The 16,090-nt window shown below is 36.4% G+C and overlaps 1 protein-coding gene across 1 annotated transcript in view; it reads right to left on the bottom strand.

Moving 5' to 3' along the window:
* Window positions 1-1,432: 1,432 nt before the first annotated feature.
* LOC139128537 (cell adhesion molecule CEACAM5-like) overlaps window positions 1,433-16,090 on the bottom strand; it is a 48,078-nt gene continuing 33,420 nt past the window's right edge. Inside the window, exons 10-12 of the mRNA XM_070694305.1 lie at window positions 6,709-7,011; window positions 5,004-5,276; window positions 1,433-1,722 (exon numbers count right to left, since the gene is read on the bottom strand). Of these exons, the coding sequence (XP_070550406.1) occupies window positions 1,433-1,722; window positions 5,004-5,276; window positions 6,709-7,011 (866 nt within the window). The remainder of the gene's footprint in view (window positions 1,723-5,003; window positions 5,277-6,708; window positions 7,012-16,090) is intronic.

Below are 16,090 nucleotides of genomic sequence, written 5' to 3'. Positions count from 1 at the left end.
GATAGTTCAGGATTGAAATGTACCATATATAAACATATAGTACATAATACATATAGTACATACAGTAGCACACACTGTATATAGAAATACATATAGTACATATTATAGCACGCCACATTCTAATTCCGTGTCGCGATTGGCCTTATATATCACGTGACGGTAAAATAGATACGCCTAGTACCACCGAATCGACAAAAGTGACGTCAGAGGTTGTTTTTTGAACTGCTATTTCCCTATGCAAATAGTTTTGACAAAATTTGGAAAAGTGCCCGATCACTTGACCGTAGTGCCGTCTGCAGCTTTGCAACAATGGCGGGATGTGCGTCGGGGATAAGCTACGACGCTCTCTCTAAAACAGACTTTCCAAGATTTTCAATCATTCAAACTGCATAGGAACTTGAACAGCTCATCGACCAGAAAGATTAAAGTGCAACTAAAGATGTTGCTAGGTATGTTTGGAATATTTTTTGAAAGAAAGTGGTACCACGTACAACTGAACCCGATGCGAAAACCGCCTAGTAGAAAGAAATATACTTTTATTGGTCAAATCGTTGAAATATGTACGTCTTTAATGTAGAGCCTAATATCCGTCATATTGATCGTAGCTTTTGGGCCCTTCGCTTTAGATTATATATTTGAAAACAGTAAAGCTTGATTAAACTCGTAACATGATAGGAAAGAATTTCGTTCATAAAATAAACCTTACCACTCAGATTATGCGGCTTAACTATTTCTATCATTTCGTCACTATCAGGTTCTATGTTGTTCGTTGCTCTACATGTGTATATCCCGTAGTAGGACTCATCAGCGACGGTGACAGTCAAAGTGCTCATGAATATGTTCCCTCCCCTCTATTGTTTCCCATGTAATCCGCTTGTTTTCTCATCCCTAGAGATGAGGGAGTCATTGTCGTCAAACCAGGACACTGAGGGTCTTGGAAATCCCTGTACCTTGCATCGCACAGGCACAGTGTCGCCTATGCTTGCTCGAATCTAGTTTCCTCCGAGATAATTTTAGGTGAGACTGGAAACAAAAAAATACCTTAAAATCCTTAGGGACATACAAATACAAATTAATTTCTGTGCAAGTCGTAAACGTCTGTTTTAGACTTCGCTGTTGTACTTTTGTACTAGCCGACTTTTAGGGTTACGTGTATTATCAAGTTAGCAGAATCACGGCCATTATCAATCGGGAAAAACACTTTAACATACTGTGTGCGTATCATCCATATGCATGCAATTTACTGGTGCTCTCAAATACTCCTATAACCAATAAAATGCCAGAAAAGGAAACACTCAATACTCCTTTTGACTTAGGATCATGTTAAATAGCAGAACGTTTCAAAGAGAAAAGATGCAGAAATCAACATGAAGCTTGTACGACCTTGAATATTAAGGTATTTTGAAAAATAAGAATGACATATACTTTTGATTTACTCACAATAGACTATAACTTCTTGTTTCATAGACGAGTATTCTTCTTTACCATCGTCGAAAAGAGTGTAAGCATTGCACTGATAGATTCCACCTTGTGATCGTTCGATGCTGGCTACGGTGTAGTGTAGAGTTTGCGTAATACTCTCATCGATGACATTTTCTTTATGTGACAATTCGAGTTTATGGGAATCAGGCTTGCCGTTCAATGACTCGCAATGTACAGTTACCTCCTCCCCTTCCGTGGTGTAGAAACTAGGCGATACAGTCATATTGACATATGGTAAATCTAAGGAGAGAAGGGCAAAAATCCATGCAAGGATGAAATTTATTATGCATGAGTTATGTACGAATTCCGTTTACAGAGAGATGCAACGCAGTTTTTTAACAAACATGAGTTGGGGAGGGGGGAATAAAGGTTTTAAGGTTCCAAGACAAGAAATTGACCATTTTAAACCAACAATTCTCTAGTGTTTAAGAAGCTCAGAACCCCCGTAAATTGTATATTTTCGGAAAGCCTAGATATAGGGGAACAGTTTGGTTACCATAGTGTCACCGTTGTTTACATAACTATCACGTGACAGGTAATTTGCATAACCTTTCAAAAATCGGTTTTCCTTATGTTTTGTTTCAATGCTTTGAGATATGTGGCTGAAATTTGTGCGAGTGCAAGCTTTCTAAATGGTCTTTACTCAGAATTTTTTTAAACCTTCTACAGCAGTTTTTATGCCAGAAAAACTTCCAGAGCAGTGAATTTAACCCTAGTTAATTTCTTTAAAATTGTGCTCCAAAAAAAACTAAGCAAGATATAAAACATCTGAGACACACTTTGGAAGAGCGTTGTGACAGCTTGCATTCCAGCAAGTTTGAGTCAGATATTTTGAAGTATTGAGACAAAACATAGGGAAAACCGTTTTTTGAAAGGTTATGCAAATTACCTGTCACGTGATAGTTATGTAAACAATGGAGACACTGTGGTTACCAAAATGTTCCCGTATATCTAGGCTTTCAGAAAATGTATACTTTACAGGGATTCTGAGCTTATTAACCGTTAGAGAATTTGTTAGGTTAAAAAGGTCAAATTTCTTGTCTTAAATGCCTGTCATTCTAAAATTTGATTTGTTTGTAGTTGACAGTCTTATAGGCAATTCAAATCACATTCAATGATTAAGGCTCTCTTTTAGATATGAGTTTGTTTGGGAAATGTATCACTCTGTGACCCAATATTTACCAACATCACTATGACACTCTGATATCAAATTAAAGCACCACATCTTTGGAATCATGACAGAAGAGTTTGAAATAAAATCAATGTTATTTAGGCTGCGTTCTCAAATAACGATCGGGGGGGGGGGGCTGGAGGAATCGCGATTAAATATTTTTTACAGATCCCCCATCTATACCCTAAACGATTTTCAAATGCCCCCTTCTATATGATCAAAATCTTTCAAGTCCCCTCCCCCCAAAAAAAATCTATCAAAAGCCTGCACATTTGTAGAGGATGTACCCGCAGACAAAATAAACACGTATTGCACCATTCAATTTGCAGGTGTTCAACCACTATCTGTTCTTAGTAGTTTGTAAAGTAATATTCTTTAGGCAAGTTCTTAAATTGATTCATTTTTAAACGCATCGGTAAACTTTTTGGATTTATCAGTCTAAGCCATCTTGAGTTAATCCAACTCTGGCCAGGTCAATTGCTTTTGCCGAAGAGCACACAAAATGACGATCATGAGAGAGTAGGCAAATTGTGAATTCTGGCTAATTTCCATATTGTAAAAAAACTGAGCAGCATGCAGTGACCTACCAAAATTTGTTTCAAAGGTACAAGACATATATGAGTCAGAGGCTACTCAAAGTTGACAATACTGGAAGTTTAAAGTATCCTCTCAAATAAATGTTTGAATCTCTGACATTTTTGGTTTCATGATGGCAAATTTAGTCACATATTTTTTCATTATTGGTCTTTACTATTCAAAGTTTTACTTTTGTATTACTTTATGACAAGAATGTGAAAATTTAATAAATCAAGCATGTTGACCCAGTCTTTTTTCTTTAATATTTGATTATTCTCATATGCCAGAATTCAAAAATTCCATGCTTTGTCTTCCATGTGTTGCTCTCTGGCCTGATCTTGTGTACAAGTATGTTTCACTCTCATGAGTGTCATTTGACCCAATCTCTTTCTTCAACTACCATGTACATCATGATCAGAGATATCTCTTTCACTGCTCAGGTACGGAGTGACAGTGACACTGCAGTAGCAGGGCTGTATCTTATAGTGACACTGCCCGTAGGTATTAACTTTGATGATTTTTGCAATATTTTTTTTCCAGTTTTTATACAACTGTGTTCTTGTTGTACACTCTACAACATGTTGAACTGTCCAGTATCCAGCTTGCTATCACAGCCTGTGTGTGTACCATGCACTTGTATCATTGACAACTGACTGTCAGTCTGGACTCTAATAAAATTATAACCTAATACATATTTATATTTACAGGCTTTGTCGGAAACTGAATAGTGTGTTTTAGCATGCTGTAGGGAGACAGCAAGAAACTGTAGTTGATATATTGCTTATAAAGTTTGCAAAAAATCATCAACAGTTGCAGCTTCTGCCCTGTTACTAGGCCCAAGTTTGTTGTTTTACAGCAAATCACACGTTTAGATTTTTTGACATAAAAGTAATTAAATATGGCAAAATGTTTATAGATTTTTAAAATTATTACTTACATTACAACAATTGGATTGCATAAAAATGGTATTTACTTTTCATCGAATTACCTACAAAAGCTTGGAATTGGAAAATGTAAAACATAAAAGGAGGCCAAAAAAATTTCAAGTCCCCTTACAGTTAGAGCAAAATTTTCAAGTCCCCCCTCTGCTACCGAAAAAAAAAGAAATGCCCTGAATTCCTCCAGCCCTCTAACCGTTTTCTGTGAACCCAGCTTTACTGCCGTTTTACAGCAATAAATTATAAATCAAATATCAGAGAATTGACCTCAGTGCCACACTTAGGTAGTCATAATATGACAATTTCAGCCCTTAACATATGTGGCCTTTCAATTTCGATATATTCCCTGATGAAAACTTTGTGACCCGCGCCCAAATAAAGTTTTAAAATACATGTCCTTCATCTGAATAGGGCTCGAAAAATTGCGACTAACACCAATTATCCCCGGCAATCTACTTCAGGCCCCCCATGAAGGAAGGGAGGAAGGAAGGAGGAGGGAAGGAAGGAAGGAAGGTAGCTAGCAGCTAGGTAGGCAGGCAGGCAGGCAGACAATTACTTAAGGAGGCCGATGATTTTATTGCTACAGTACTTAATTACCTGTGCGAAAGTTAAGATTTGTAAATCATTTGTAGTGTTAAAAGTAGGTGAGCTGGCATAAAAACGTTGCTACGGCCGTTTAGTGAGGTTCTCTATTTTGTCAGTCTCTTGTTGTCATAATCAATTTCATATTACACACATATGAGTGTAAAACTATAATATTATATTATCTCCTAAATAACAGCTACAATGTTTGTTACGTAATGGCCGTTGTATATGAAAGGGACACAAAATCTTACATTGTATATCGACCACTATTGTAGCTGTTCCATTACCCTTGACTCCAGTGTAAAAGACATTGGTCATGACGCAGGTGTATTCTCCACTATCCTGTCTGCTTACATTCACCAGTGAGAGTGATCTGTTGTCAGAAACCTTGTCTCCTACAGGGTCGATCCAATACTCGTCATTTATCTTATCAGGATTAGCATCGATAACATCACAAATGGCGCTAAATCGAGATCCTTCCCTCATTGGGTTCTGGCTGTGCTTAACTACAACATCCGGTGAATCTGGATTAAAATAAGTTGAGATAAGTTAAAATATATACTTTTAACTTTCTATAAATAAGTAGGTAACCATTCTCTAAGATTTATATTCGAAATATCTGCAGAAATACTCGACCAAGTGTCAATTTCCTCTTAAGACTCAACTTTGCTCCTTTATGAAATCAGTCTAATCAATTACTTAATCTGCGGTAGGCCTTTCCGCAACATTTTAGCCTAGGTTGGCAGCTCTGGTATACGCCGTGATAGGGATAATTGGCAAAGACATTTGATACATTTTGGCATTATGTTAACGCAGTTCTTTTAGTCACCAGTACGGGTCTTTTAGCGAATTATGAAGGCAGACCTGAACGCCTTAATAAATTAAATATACTTGGCCTTATTTTTTCGAGCGATTTAATAAGAATACCTATGTTCGAAAGAGTTATATTGTGTTCTGTGTAAAGGTATATGACCACAAATTCCTCTGATACATATAAAAATAAAACTACTGTACATTGAACATTAATCTGCATTTTTGCTGCACATGATATTTCTGACCATCTCCGTGGGGGTAGCGTTTCGTGTTGTAGCTGACAGTCAAATATAGCGTTGTTGTCTGATCTGCTCAATTGAGTCTCCATGTGTTGTTATGTCCTTCCCTTCGTGATACTTCATCTCCGTTTTTCAACCAAACCAAGTCTCCGGGAGCGTCTTTATTTATAGCGATGACGCATGTGAACACCTCATTTTCACCTTCTATCGCTGTTCCGGAGTTACTCTTAGAACAATATGGGACGCTATCTGAAATTAAACAATTATAACGTTTTTGCCCTTCATGTTGATCTTTATCGCATACTTTTTACTGCTTTAGACAAAATAATAAGGCAGATTTTTCACTTGGAATGCTTACAAACCCTAGGAAACACGCAAGATAGCAGTGGACAGTACGTCTCTATTTTACCACAACAACATTTATCTAAATAATCTGCATTTAAGTGCAGTGTATTTGTTTTGCCATACTACTAATTTTCTGACCATCGATCTCTCTCTATTTCTCTGTCTGTCCGTCTGTCTGTCCGCCTGTCTGTCTGTCTGTCTGTCTGTCTGTCCGTCTCTGTCTGTCTGTCTGTCTGTCTGTCTGTCTGTCTGTCTCTCTCTCTCTCTCTCTCTCTCTCTCTCTCTCTCTCTCTCTCCTCTCTCTCTCTCTCTCTCTCTCTCCTCTCTCTCTCTCTCTCTCTCTCTCTCTCTCTCTCTCTCTCTCTCTCTCATTAAGGCTTTACAATTTACAACACACGTACAGTCTAATTTTTGCCCTCAAATTTGATCGTATATTCAAGGACTACACGTTTTATTTGCTATCGAAATATTCTCTTTAGTAATATCGGCTTTACAAATGCCTTCTGTAAAGTCAAAAAGACGGTGAAGGGTTCAAACAATAATAACATTATAAACTTACTAATGACATAAATAGAAGCCTTCGCCCCTCTTGTTCGTTCTGCAACATCCGTACAATCGTATTCCCCTTCTTCATTTGAAGTCGCGTTGTGCAGACGAAGATTATACACGTTTCCCTCGCTGACGATTTCATAGTGTCCGGTAGAATTCTGTAGAGTTTCACCTAACGCTATCAGTGTCGTTCCTTTGTACCATGCTTTCAGAGCAGGGGCGCCATTATAGGTACAGTTGAATTGCGCGGAGTCTCCTAGCCGAACAAAAGTATCCACTGGTTTGACGATGAACGCTGTCACTGTGGTGAATTCTAGAGAACGTAACACGAGTAAAGTACATTAGGCACTTTTTACAAGGCAGTGGAATTGCTTACTAACGTCGAAAGCTATCTTCAAAGATTAAATGCGCTGAGTTAAGTCCTTTCAACTCAATAAACAAATTCTTCAATACCAATTACATAATAGGCACTACATTTGCGTACGTTTTAGCGCCATTGCAAAACAGTGATTTCAAGGAATGTCTGTTCAGCTTTGAAAGAAAAATGAGGGTAGCCTTAAAGTATAAGTCTCTAAGAGTTGCTTGTTTATTTACACGATTAACAACTGAATCGTAATCCTCTGGTACTAACAGTTCTGTTTGGATTACAGTATATGTATGTATACTGAAATTTGAGTACGAAATTTGACTCTCTGCTCTCCCTGGTCATGTTGACTGACGTACGTTGAACAGCCACTACTTCCATTGTAATCCCATTGAAGACAACATACACAAGCTATCATGGTTATCGATAACATTGGTTCTTTTATTCTGATGATAATTGCAATTACCTGTAAATGAGCTCGAGACTATAAAGTTCCGTTCCATAAATAACGGTTCCACTCCTTCAACCTTTACAATTTCTAATGGCAAAATTTTAATAAAATGTATACAAATCCGATAAATGACAAAAGAGATTTTGAATGTGGACTTTTTATATTGGAACACTCTGAGTTGAATTGCCCTTGCCGTAGTTTACAAAATGCGCACTTACCGAGTATGATAAATATTGTAACATATATAACGAGTTCTCTAGCTGCTGTCATGTTTCGGGAAACCTGCGGACTATCTTTTTTCCGTTTGACTTATAATTGGAAGCCTCCCTAACTAATAAATAAAAAATAACATATCCGAAATTACAAATACCCGTCAGCAGAGGGCACTCTTTCAGAATAAGTGAACTGCTCTTTGATTTAACGTTCCCTTGCTTTTCTGTGACATTATCATTTTAAAGTGTTTTCTTTACTTTCTTATATTATCAGGCTGTATGTTATTCCTCTCATTCGTAACGATTCCTCTCTTCGCCCTATACCATGGGGTGATTCATGACAAGTGCAGACACTGATTACTTCTTCCACAATTTCAAACCTACCTAATGTTTCTGTGATTATAACTAGGTTTTATATGATGTTAAACAGTCAATAAAAACGTACAGAACAGAAAGCTGTGCTAGTCCCATTTTTTTAATGTACCATCTTTTATTATAGATAAAGTGATATTGTTCCAGATTAAGTAAGTTACTAATAATACTTGGACATGTCAAAGTGCTTTGAAAATTGATAGTAAGATTTCGTCTGTACGATATACCATATTTATTTAAGTTATAACGACATATGTAATGTTGTAATTCGGTTTTATATATCTGCTAATTTTGAAAGAAGCAAATGATAACATTTGGCTCGAATCGTTTTGGTAAAAAAAATCATCTTAAAATCTTATGTCAGAGTGCTTTAAATGTTTAAAACTTCTTTACTGATTCCTATGGACGAAATATGGATTGGTTAAAGTTGTAACAATTACTATGGATGCGGTAATTGATTGAAAACATTTTCATAATCGGTTTGAATGAGCGATTCATGATATACTGATAATGAAGTAGTTTTAATAATTATCTCAACTGAGTCAGTTTTATAATTGACCACTGAATGTTTCAATCATCAGAGGTACGTTTATCACGATTCGATATATTTGCTTTAAAATTTTATCTTTTTCTTTCTTCCGGATCCTGTGAAACATTGGAGAACACTTTCTGGTTCGTCGCTGATTCAGGTCACAATTGCAACGGTTTTCATAGTCGCAAATTTCCTTATGTCAGCTATCCAGAGATGTTTACTTTCACAATCTTAATCCATGGTAAGGGAATTTGTAACCTATGAATAGTTTACAGAATAGAATTTTTTGAGAAGTTTATGACATCAAAAATTGAGTTTGATATATTTTGCGTATGATATATTTTGGTAAGTGGAATGTTTGTGATAACGTTGTTTACCCTTTTTTTTCATATTGGTACTTATATGTGTTGTCATGTTAAGTTACAAGCCCGACGTGTCGTGTCTTTAAACGATACCCATAGCATAGTGCGTATTACTGATCTGCAGAAATCGATAAATAGCTTATCGAAAATCTCAAATATAAATTCATGAACATCGGATAATTTCCAAAAGAGGGCAAAATCTCTCAGCTACAATAGAAATGCATAGCCATTTCATTATTTACAGTCATGTTGCTAAATATTTGATATCAACGAACGGCTAATCATCAACGATCACAATTTATATCCCTAGTGAAGTATTTAAATGACGTATCACCCCTGGTTCCCAGCTCAATGCATTGAACGTAATGTTAAGAATTGTCTGAAATACAGTTCAAACTTGCCAACGTAAAGAGTGCTTAATTTCCCTCTTTTTAATGTTGAGTGATCATGGCGCAAACGATCCTTTATAGCTGTGAAAGAGAACGTCGCAATATTTGTCCGATGCATTTAGACAGTGTGTAGGGCAGAATTGCAAAATTGTCGATCCGTCGGGCAAAACATAAAATTTCAAATCATAACGAGTCCAACTTCTTTTAAATATTACAAGCCTGTAGCCGATCTGAACAGTGAATTCACATTAAAGTCTGCAATAAATGATGTGATGGTCAATAGTGCCTAAACTGTTAACTGCAAAAGTCATACATTCTTACCGCTCCTCTGTTTTCGCTGGTGCATACTTATGTATTTAGTGAACTTTTTTTTTCTTTCCGTCAGGTATTCATTTACCAAATTTTATTATTTCATGCTGTTGTTTGTTTTATTTTAGAATACGTGTTTTTTCGTATGAAATGAATTCATTAAGTGAATACATCGTTATATTGCCTGGCTCACATTGTATTTTGCTTCCTTGCAGTATTGATGAATTTGATCTTTAAACTTTTTTGACTTATATTAATGCTTCATTGTTTTTCTACATGCAAAGGAGACAAATATTACTCGACAAACCACCACTACTACTATTATAACTACTAGAAATAGCGTCATTACCACCTTGTCTTTGGTGTTGCCGTCTTACGTTCATATTTTACTTATTAGATATTCATATAATTATAATTTAAAAGTTGAAACGTACAAGGTTACATTACTGGGCTAAGATACAATTATCGAACACCGACCCGTTTGTTTTTATTTATAGAGTCACTCCTTTGGTTCGGGACAGTTTACAACATTTTACATGATATATGACGTATGCACACTATGAATACCATCTACAGAAAATAAAAGTAGAGTCATGGAGATATTCAGTTATTTTGTTAAATGACCGATTTGTTTAGGAGACACGTACATTACTCTAGCTTTTAGGGATGCAAATGCATTCATTGTCAAACCAATGGATACGCTTGTCATGCATGTAGACTCGACGCAACTAAACTGTACCTATAACGGCGCCCCTGCTCTTAAAACATGGTACCACGGAACAACATTGTTAACGCTAGGAGAAACATTACAGAATTCTTCCGGAGACTACGAAATCTTCAGCGAATGTAACGTGTAAAATCTTCGTTTGCACGATGCGACTTTAAACGAAGAAGGGGAATACGATTGTACTGATGCAGCAGATCGAAAAAGAGGAGCCAAGACTTCCATTATATCATAAGTAAGTAAATATATGCAAATAATAATTTGAACCCTTCCTTATATAGGTAGGGACAATGGCTGACAACGGGTTTATTAAATATTACAATGTCTGTGGGCTTCTTAAAATTTAAGCTTTGTTGGATATGATTATTGGACCATTTGTGATTTGATGTTTTATGATAATGTGTATATACATATTCGCTAGCAAGCAAGTCACAGTATATATTTTGCGCTGATCCTATCTCACAGGATTGCAACTGTTTGTCGCTTTTAAGTGAATGTACCACCATTCTCAGTTAGTAGCGATTCGGTTGTTACAGCTGGTGATGACGTTACTTATTTCTGTACCATATTGTTTAACAATAATGCCTCTGGTGATCTTGTTTGGTACAACGATAGTGTTGAAGTTTCTCGACAAGATGGACACTCGAACGTGTTGACGACTTCACTCCGCAAATATGACGACGGAACAGTTTTCAATTGTCAACTGGAACACAATACCCTACATCCTCGGAAATGGTCTGAACGTGCATGTAAGAAACAATTGTAATGGACGTCCAGTGTAAGTGAAATATGTCAAAACTAATGTCAGTAGCGTTATGGTTGATAGGAATGTAAAAAAAACGAAGGACATGACAATACTTAATACAAATTCAATCATCATCACAACCTACTAACATAGAACAAATATTCATGAAAAATTTGCAGGATATTGTATCTTAAAAGTAACTATTATGTTGCTTTTAACTTGTTGTCGCGCAACTCTGTTTCGCCCTCACGATAATAAAAGCAACGTAGCGTAGCTATCATACTGTTAAAACCTTTTGGATTTTATTCAGATCCTCCAAACATTGAAATCACAGTCGAAAACGATCAACTCTTGAGGAAACAACAATCGAAGGCGATTCATACTTTGAACACTGGAACGTAGATGCAAATCAAATCGATAACCTTAACGTAAAGTGGGAATGTAATGATACTACAGAACATGATGCCGCGCTAGTCGAACTTCAAAATGTCAATAGAGACCAAAGTGGCATATACAGCTGTTTCGCTGAAAATACGTTTTTTGATGGAACGAAAGGATATGCAAGCGATTCCATTGAAATCGATGTGCAGTTTAAGTTTTATCTCACTGTCATTATCACGCGCATAGACTGGATAAGGACAACGAATGTGAAAAGTAACAAGGATATTTCAGTGCTTGATAGAGCATTATTGACTAGTGGTACTCCTGTTTGACAAGTCGATACCCGACACATATTCTTGTCTCTTATGAAAGTCATGAACAATTCGTCCACAGACTGTCAAGTATTCGAAAAGCTGCATCCGACAGAAGAAGATTTCTCTCTTGTTGTTTGGTGAGTCGTGTACCATTATTCAATTTCTTAAATATCTGCAATGTATCAGTTTACACCTTTTTCATGTATGAAAGAAATTTGACTTATTCAAATTACCGTGTTTTCGTTGAATAAATAGCATCAAATCCAAATTGCCAGCATTTCAGCGACAAAACCACCTTTTTTCTTTGTTAAAGCTGCATTTTTATTTGGTTGTTTTTTTGTTATAACATTTGATTATATTCAAAAAGGAGAGATATTAGAAGATTTACTGAGGATACCAGGGTGAGTGTAGATGTGATTTTCAATTTACTTAAATTCATACAGGGTTTGGATTTCTAAAGATATAGGAGCATTTCGATAGAATTTAATCTTATGACCAAATTAGTAATCCGTAGAACGAAATTTAAATCGCTCTCTTGTACTCATGAAATCGACTCTAATTTAATTTTACTTGAGGTCAATTGATGGTGTAACACTGTCACATTCATTCAGCTTGTCTATTCTAGTGAGGCGCTTTTGCATGGTATCACTGTAACGTACTGATTTTTAGGACTTTGATAAGAATAGCATTGTATATTATATCAACAACACTCAACACTCAACATCACTCAGTGGCCCTAGAAATCAAACTCGGTCGACAACGTTAACTCAGCAAACCTTTTAATGCATATAAACATTTATTAAATCACATAAAAATATATTTTACAAATTATATTTTCAACTGAATAATATAAGCTTTTCACTAAATAATTATGTCCAACTATGAGAGTTTGATGAAAAGTTTTAGCCTAACTGGGAAGGAGCGATGCCAAATCTATGAAGCTTGTTGGTTCGCATTTATTTCAACTCTTTAGATGACTAACTGACTGGTTTATTTTCAGTTCGCCCTGTATTTGCCGGCTGATACAAGGCAGTTACGAGAGGCATTCAATAAAACAAGGAGGAAAGTTGAGAAAAGGTTCTTCTTCCATCAGGTTAATGTTCCACCACACAAGTCAGTCAGTGCGATGGCAAAAGTGCGTGCCCGCGGCTTCATTCTCGTTCAACACCCAACATACTCTCCTGAACCAGCACCCTCAGACTTTCATCTCTTTCAATCCGACTTTTGCACACGGAACTGTGCATATTAAGGCTTTTCCCATTCATTCATTCATTCATTCATTCATTCATTCATTCATTCATTCATTCATTCATTCATTCATTCATTCATTCATTCATTCATCCATTCATTCATTCATCCATTCATCCATTCATTCATTCATTCATTCATTCATTCATTCATTCATTCATTCATTCATTCATTCATTCAGCTTCTGGGTTCACGTCACACCAAGCTTGGTCAATCCCACCTTCATCTCCTTTCTTCACCTCTCTCTTTCCCTTTCGCTCAAGTGTCCTGGATTTTGATCCATGCTAACCCCCATTCCTCGGGAATTCAACTCCCTTTAACCACATTTCAGCCTCGCAGGATGGATTCACTGTAAAGGTCATCCAGACCTTGACCAAAAAGTCACCAACCAGCGGCTGCTTGACTGTAGGACTTTTTCCCATATGTTTGCTTAACATTTTTATTGTAGGCTATTTCGCTATTTTTATTTGAATTGTTTTAGTATAGTAAATTTTATAGTATTAAGCCTTTCATTGTTTTGTAATTTGCTGAGGGCAATTTTAACTTCATAACATGAATAGTAATATGTCTTTTTTATTGCTTCGGAATAGCCGATTTCATATTGTGCATTCATTTTACCATTTTTCTTGGCGTTTCTGTTCTCTTTTCTTGGCAATAAAGCCTCTCATTTTCCCTCAACTTAGCGGTGGCTTAATCATGTTCATTTTATCAAAATGCTGAAAGTCTCTTAGGACCAGAAAGCTGGACATTTTCAATGTTCACCTCAGCAATATCGGATGCTACCTCATTGCAATCACGGAAACCTAGCTCAATACTGATATAACCGATAACGAAATAGAAAGTTACCCTATTAACTCTGTACCATGCCTCAACACCAAAAAGTACACGAAAATTACTAACTAAAATTAAATAATAAATGGAAGGGGTCGACATCATAAGATGACACAGAAACAGGGAACAAAATAAATATATCAGCAAAGTAGATATAAGCAAAGTAATATTTGATACACATAGCAACCGCGAATGTATCTGTCTAAAACCGGGGTCGAATATATGCATGGTCACCCATTCATTCAGTATCTTTCAACAAGTCAAACATATAAGTAGTGTCTCGTGTCAAACAAAATGAATGATAAATGGCCGATTTTGTCCAGTTAATCTGAAGTATCACTCCATGGATTTCCATCGTCGTTAGCCACGCATTTGATGTTATAGAATACAATTAATGCTGTGCCCTGGGAGGGCAACAACGTCAGTCTTCCTCGGACATAATCTCCACTCTACACTCCTCAAGCACAATGCTGAATTACCGGTATGCACTCTCTCTAAATTTGCATCCATACTCAAGTTTCGATTGAAATTATGCATAATTATCAAGTTTACCAATTCTTTCAACTGACCATTGTTTACACTCAAATTCCCCTCAAAAATGTTGAATTTTCACTATGAAATCTGTGTAAATTTGCATGTTATAATTAAAACTGTGAATAATTGTCAACGTAATTACCAAATGTTAAAAGTGATTTGTTGACATTCAAAAACGCCTTAACCGACATACATATAAATCAAAGATAGTTCTGGCCTAAACTGAATTACCTAAGATGTTCGATGAAGACATGTTTTAATTTCGGTAGAATCAACTACATTTTCAGGCACTGTCATAGTGCCCTCACGGGCAAAGTTTAGTTTTCCTTCTTTTTGTCTGCAAAGTGATCACTTATCTCATAACGTTTAACCTATGTTTCGAAAATCAACTCTGCCCTGCCATTACATGATGACCTCCTGATAATAGTACCAGATAAACGCCGTGCCGTGAAAGGTTACTCGACTGATTTTTTTTCAAGGACTTTTCCGCGTTCCAGAATAACCATGAGTAGCCTAGAGGCTGTACCAATTGACCTGAGCGGAGTCTAACATTGTGCGGTGTGTAGAGAAAAGGTGCATATGACCTGATATTTGCTTACATAATCTTATATTCAATCCTTTCAGATAAGCAAAAAGGCTAAGAGATATCTGGTCACTATTTAATTCAGCTATAGATTATTGTAAGCTATTCTGCCTCGTCTTTATTAACATTTCTTTATAAAACCTTCATATTTGATGAACAAATTTGTTGTAATTGCCAATACTTTTTTTAATTGAGACTTTATGTCAATGGCAACACTAAGCCTGTCGATGTATCGAAGTAAATCCAAGCGGAAATAGAAATATGGTTGATAACTCCAATATTTTGGTAGGGTAGGAAGTATAAAGAGTAAACACTATATTTTATTGCACGTTATGTAGTGAACCAGTAAAGCAAAAACATTGAATACGGCTAGTTTTGAAATCGGGTTCGAACTAACAACATACGGCATCCAGTCGCCTAGCGTAGAGGCAACAGACAGAACCGCTCGGCCAAACCTTCACTCTCAAAAAGAGTGGTTCTGTAACCGGCTAAGTTGTTACATTTTTCGGACTGCAACCGCTCTACACATTATAGAGTTTGTGAAGAACTCACGCGCGTACGACTGTCACACATCGCACACACAAACTTAATCAAAGCGAAACAATGAAAACAATGACCGCTAGCTAGGAGATACTTGGCGATGTCAGCTTACAGACAACTGTCTGAAAGTGGTAACAATACACCCTACTGTCGGTACACATATAAGTTAATATATCTTGTTTAATTTTATTTGTTTGTCATACCCAACCACGAGAAACAATTTTATTTTTAGTCAACTGCTCTTTAAGTCTTTTTGTCTCGTTATTACATCCGTAGCGTAGAGAATTAAAGCCATTACCACTGTTTTACTGCAGAGATACAATAATCTAAGTTAGAACAAGATTAGTGTTTTAGCTATTTAGTATTTAAGTGATGGCTTGTCGACTACAAAATATCAGTACGATATTACCATACAAACCAGGGCACATACCAATTTTATTAGCAGAAGCTTTGGAAACTTTGTTAGGGTTAATGTGTTGAACCAGATTCATCAATAATCGC

This window comes from Ptychodera flava, chromosome 3 (genome assembly GCF_041260155.1).
Source record: "Ptychodera flava strain L36383 chromosome 3, AS_Pfla_20210202, whole genome shotgun sequence".
In the NCBI taxonomy this organism is placed as follows: Eukaryota; Metazoa; Hemichordata; class Enteropneusta; family Ptychoderidae; genus Ptychodera; species Ptychodera flava.
Note: the sequence above shows the minus strand (reverse complement) of the source record. Positions and strands in the feature narration are given on the sequence as shown.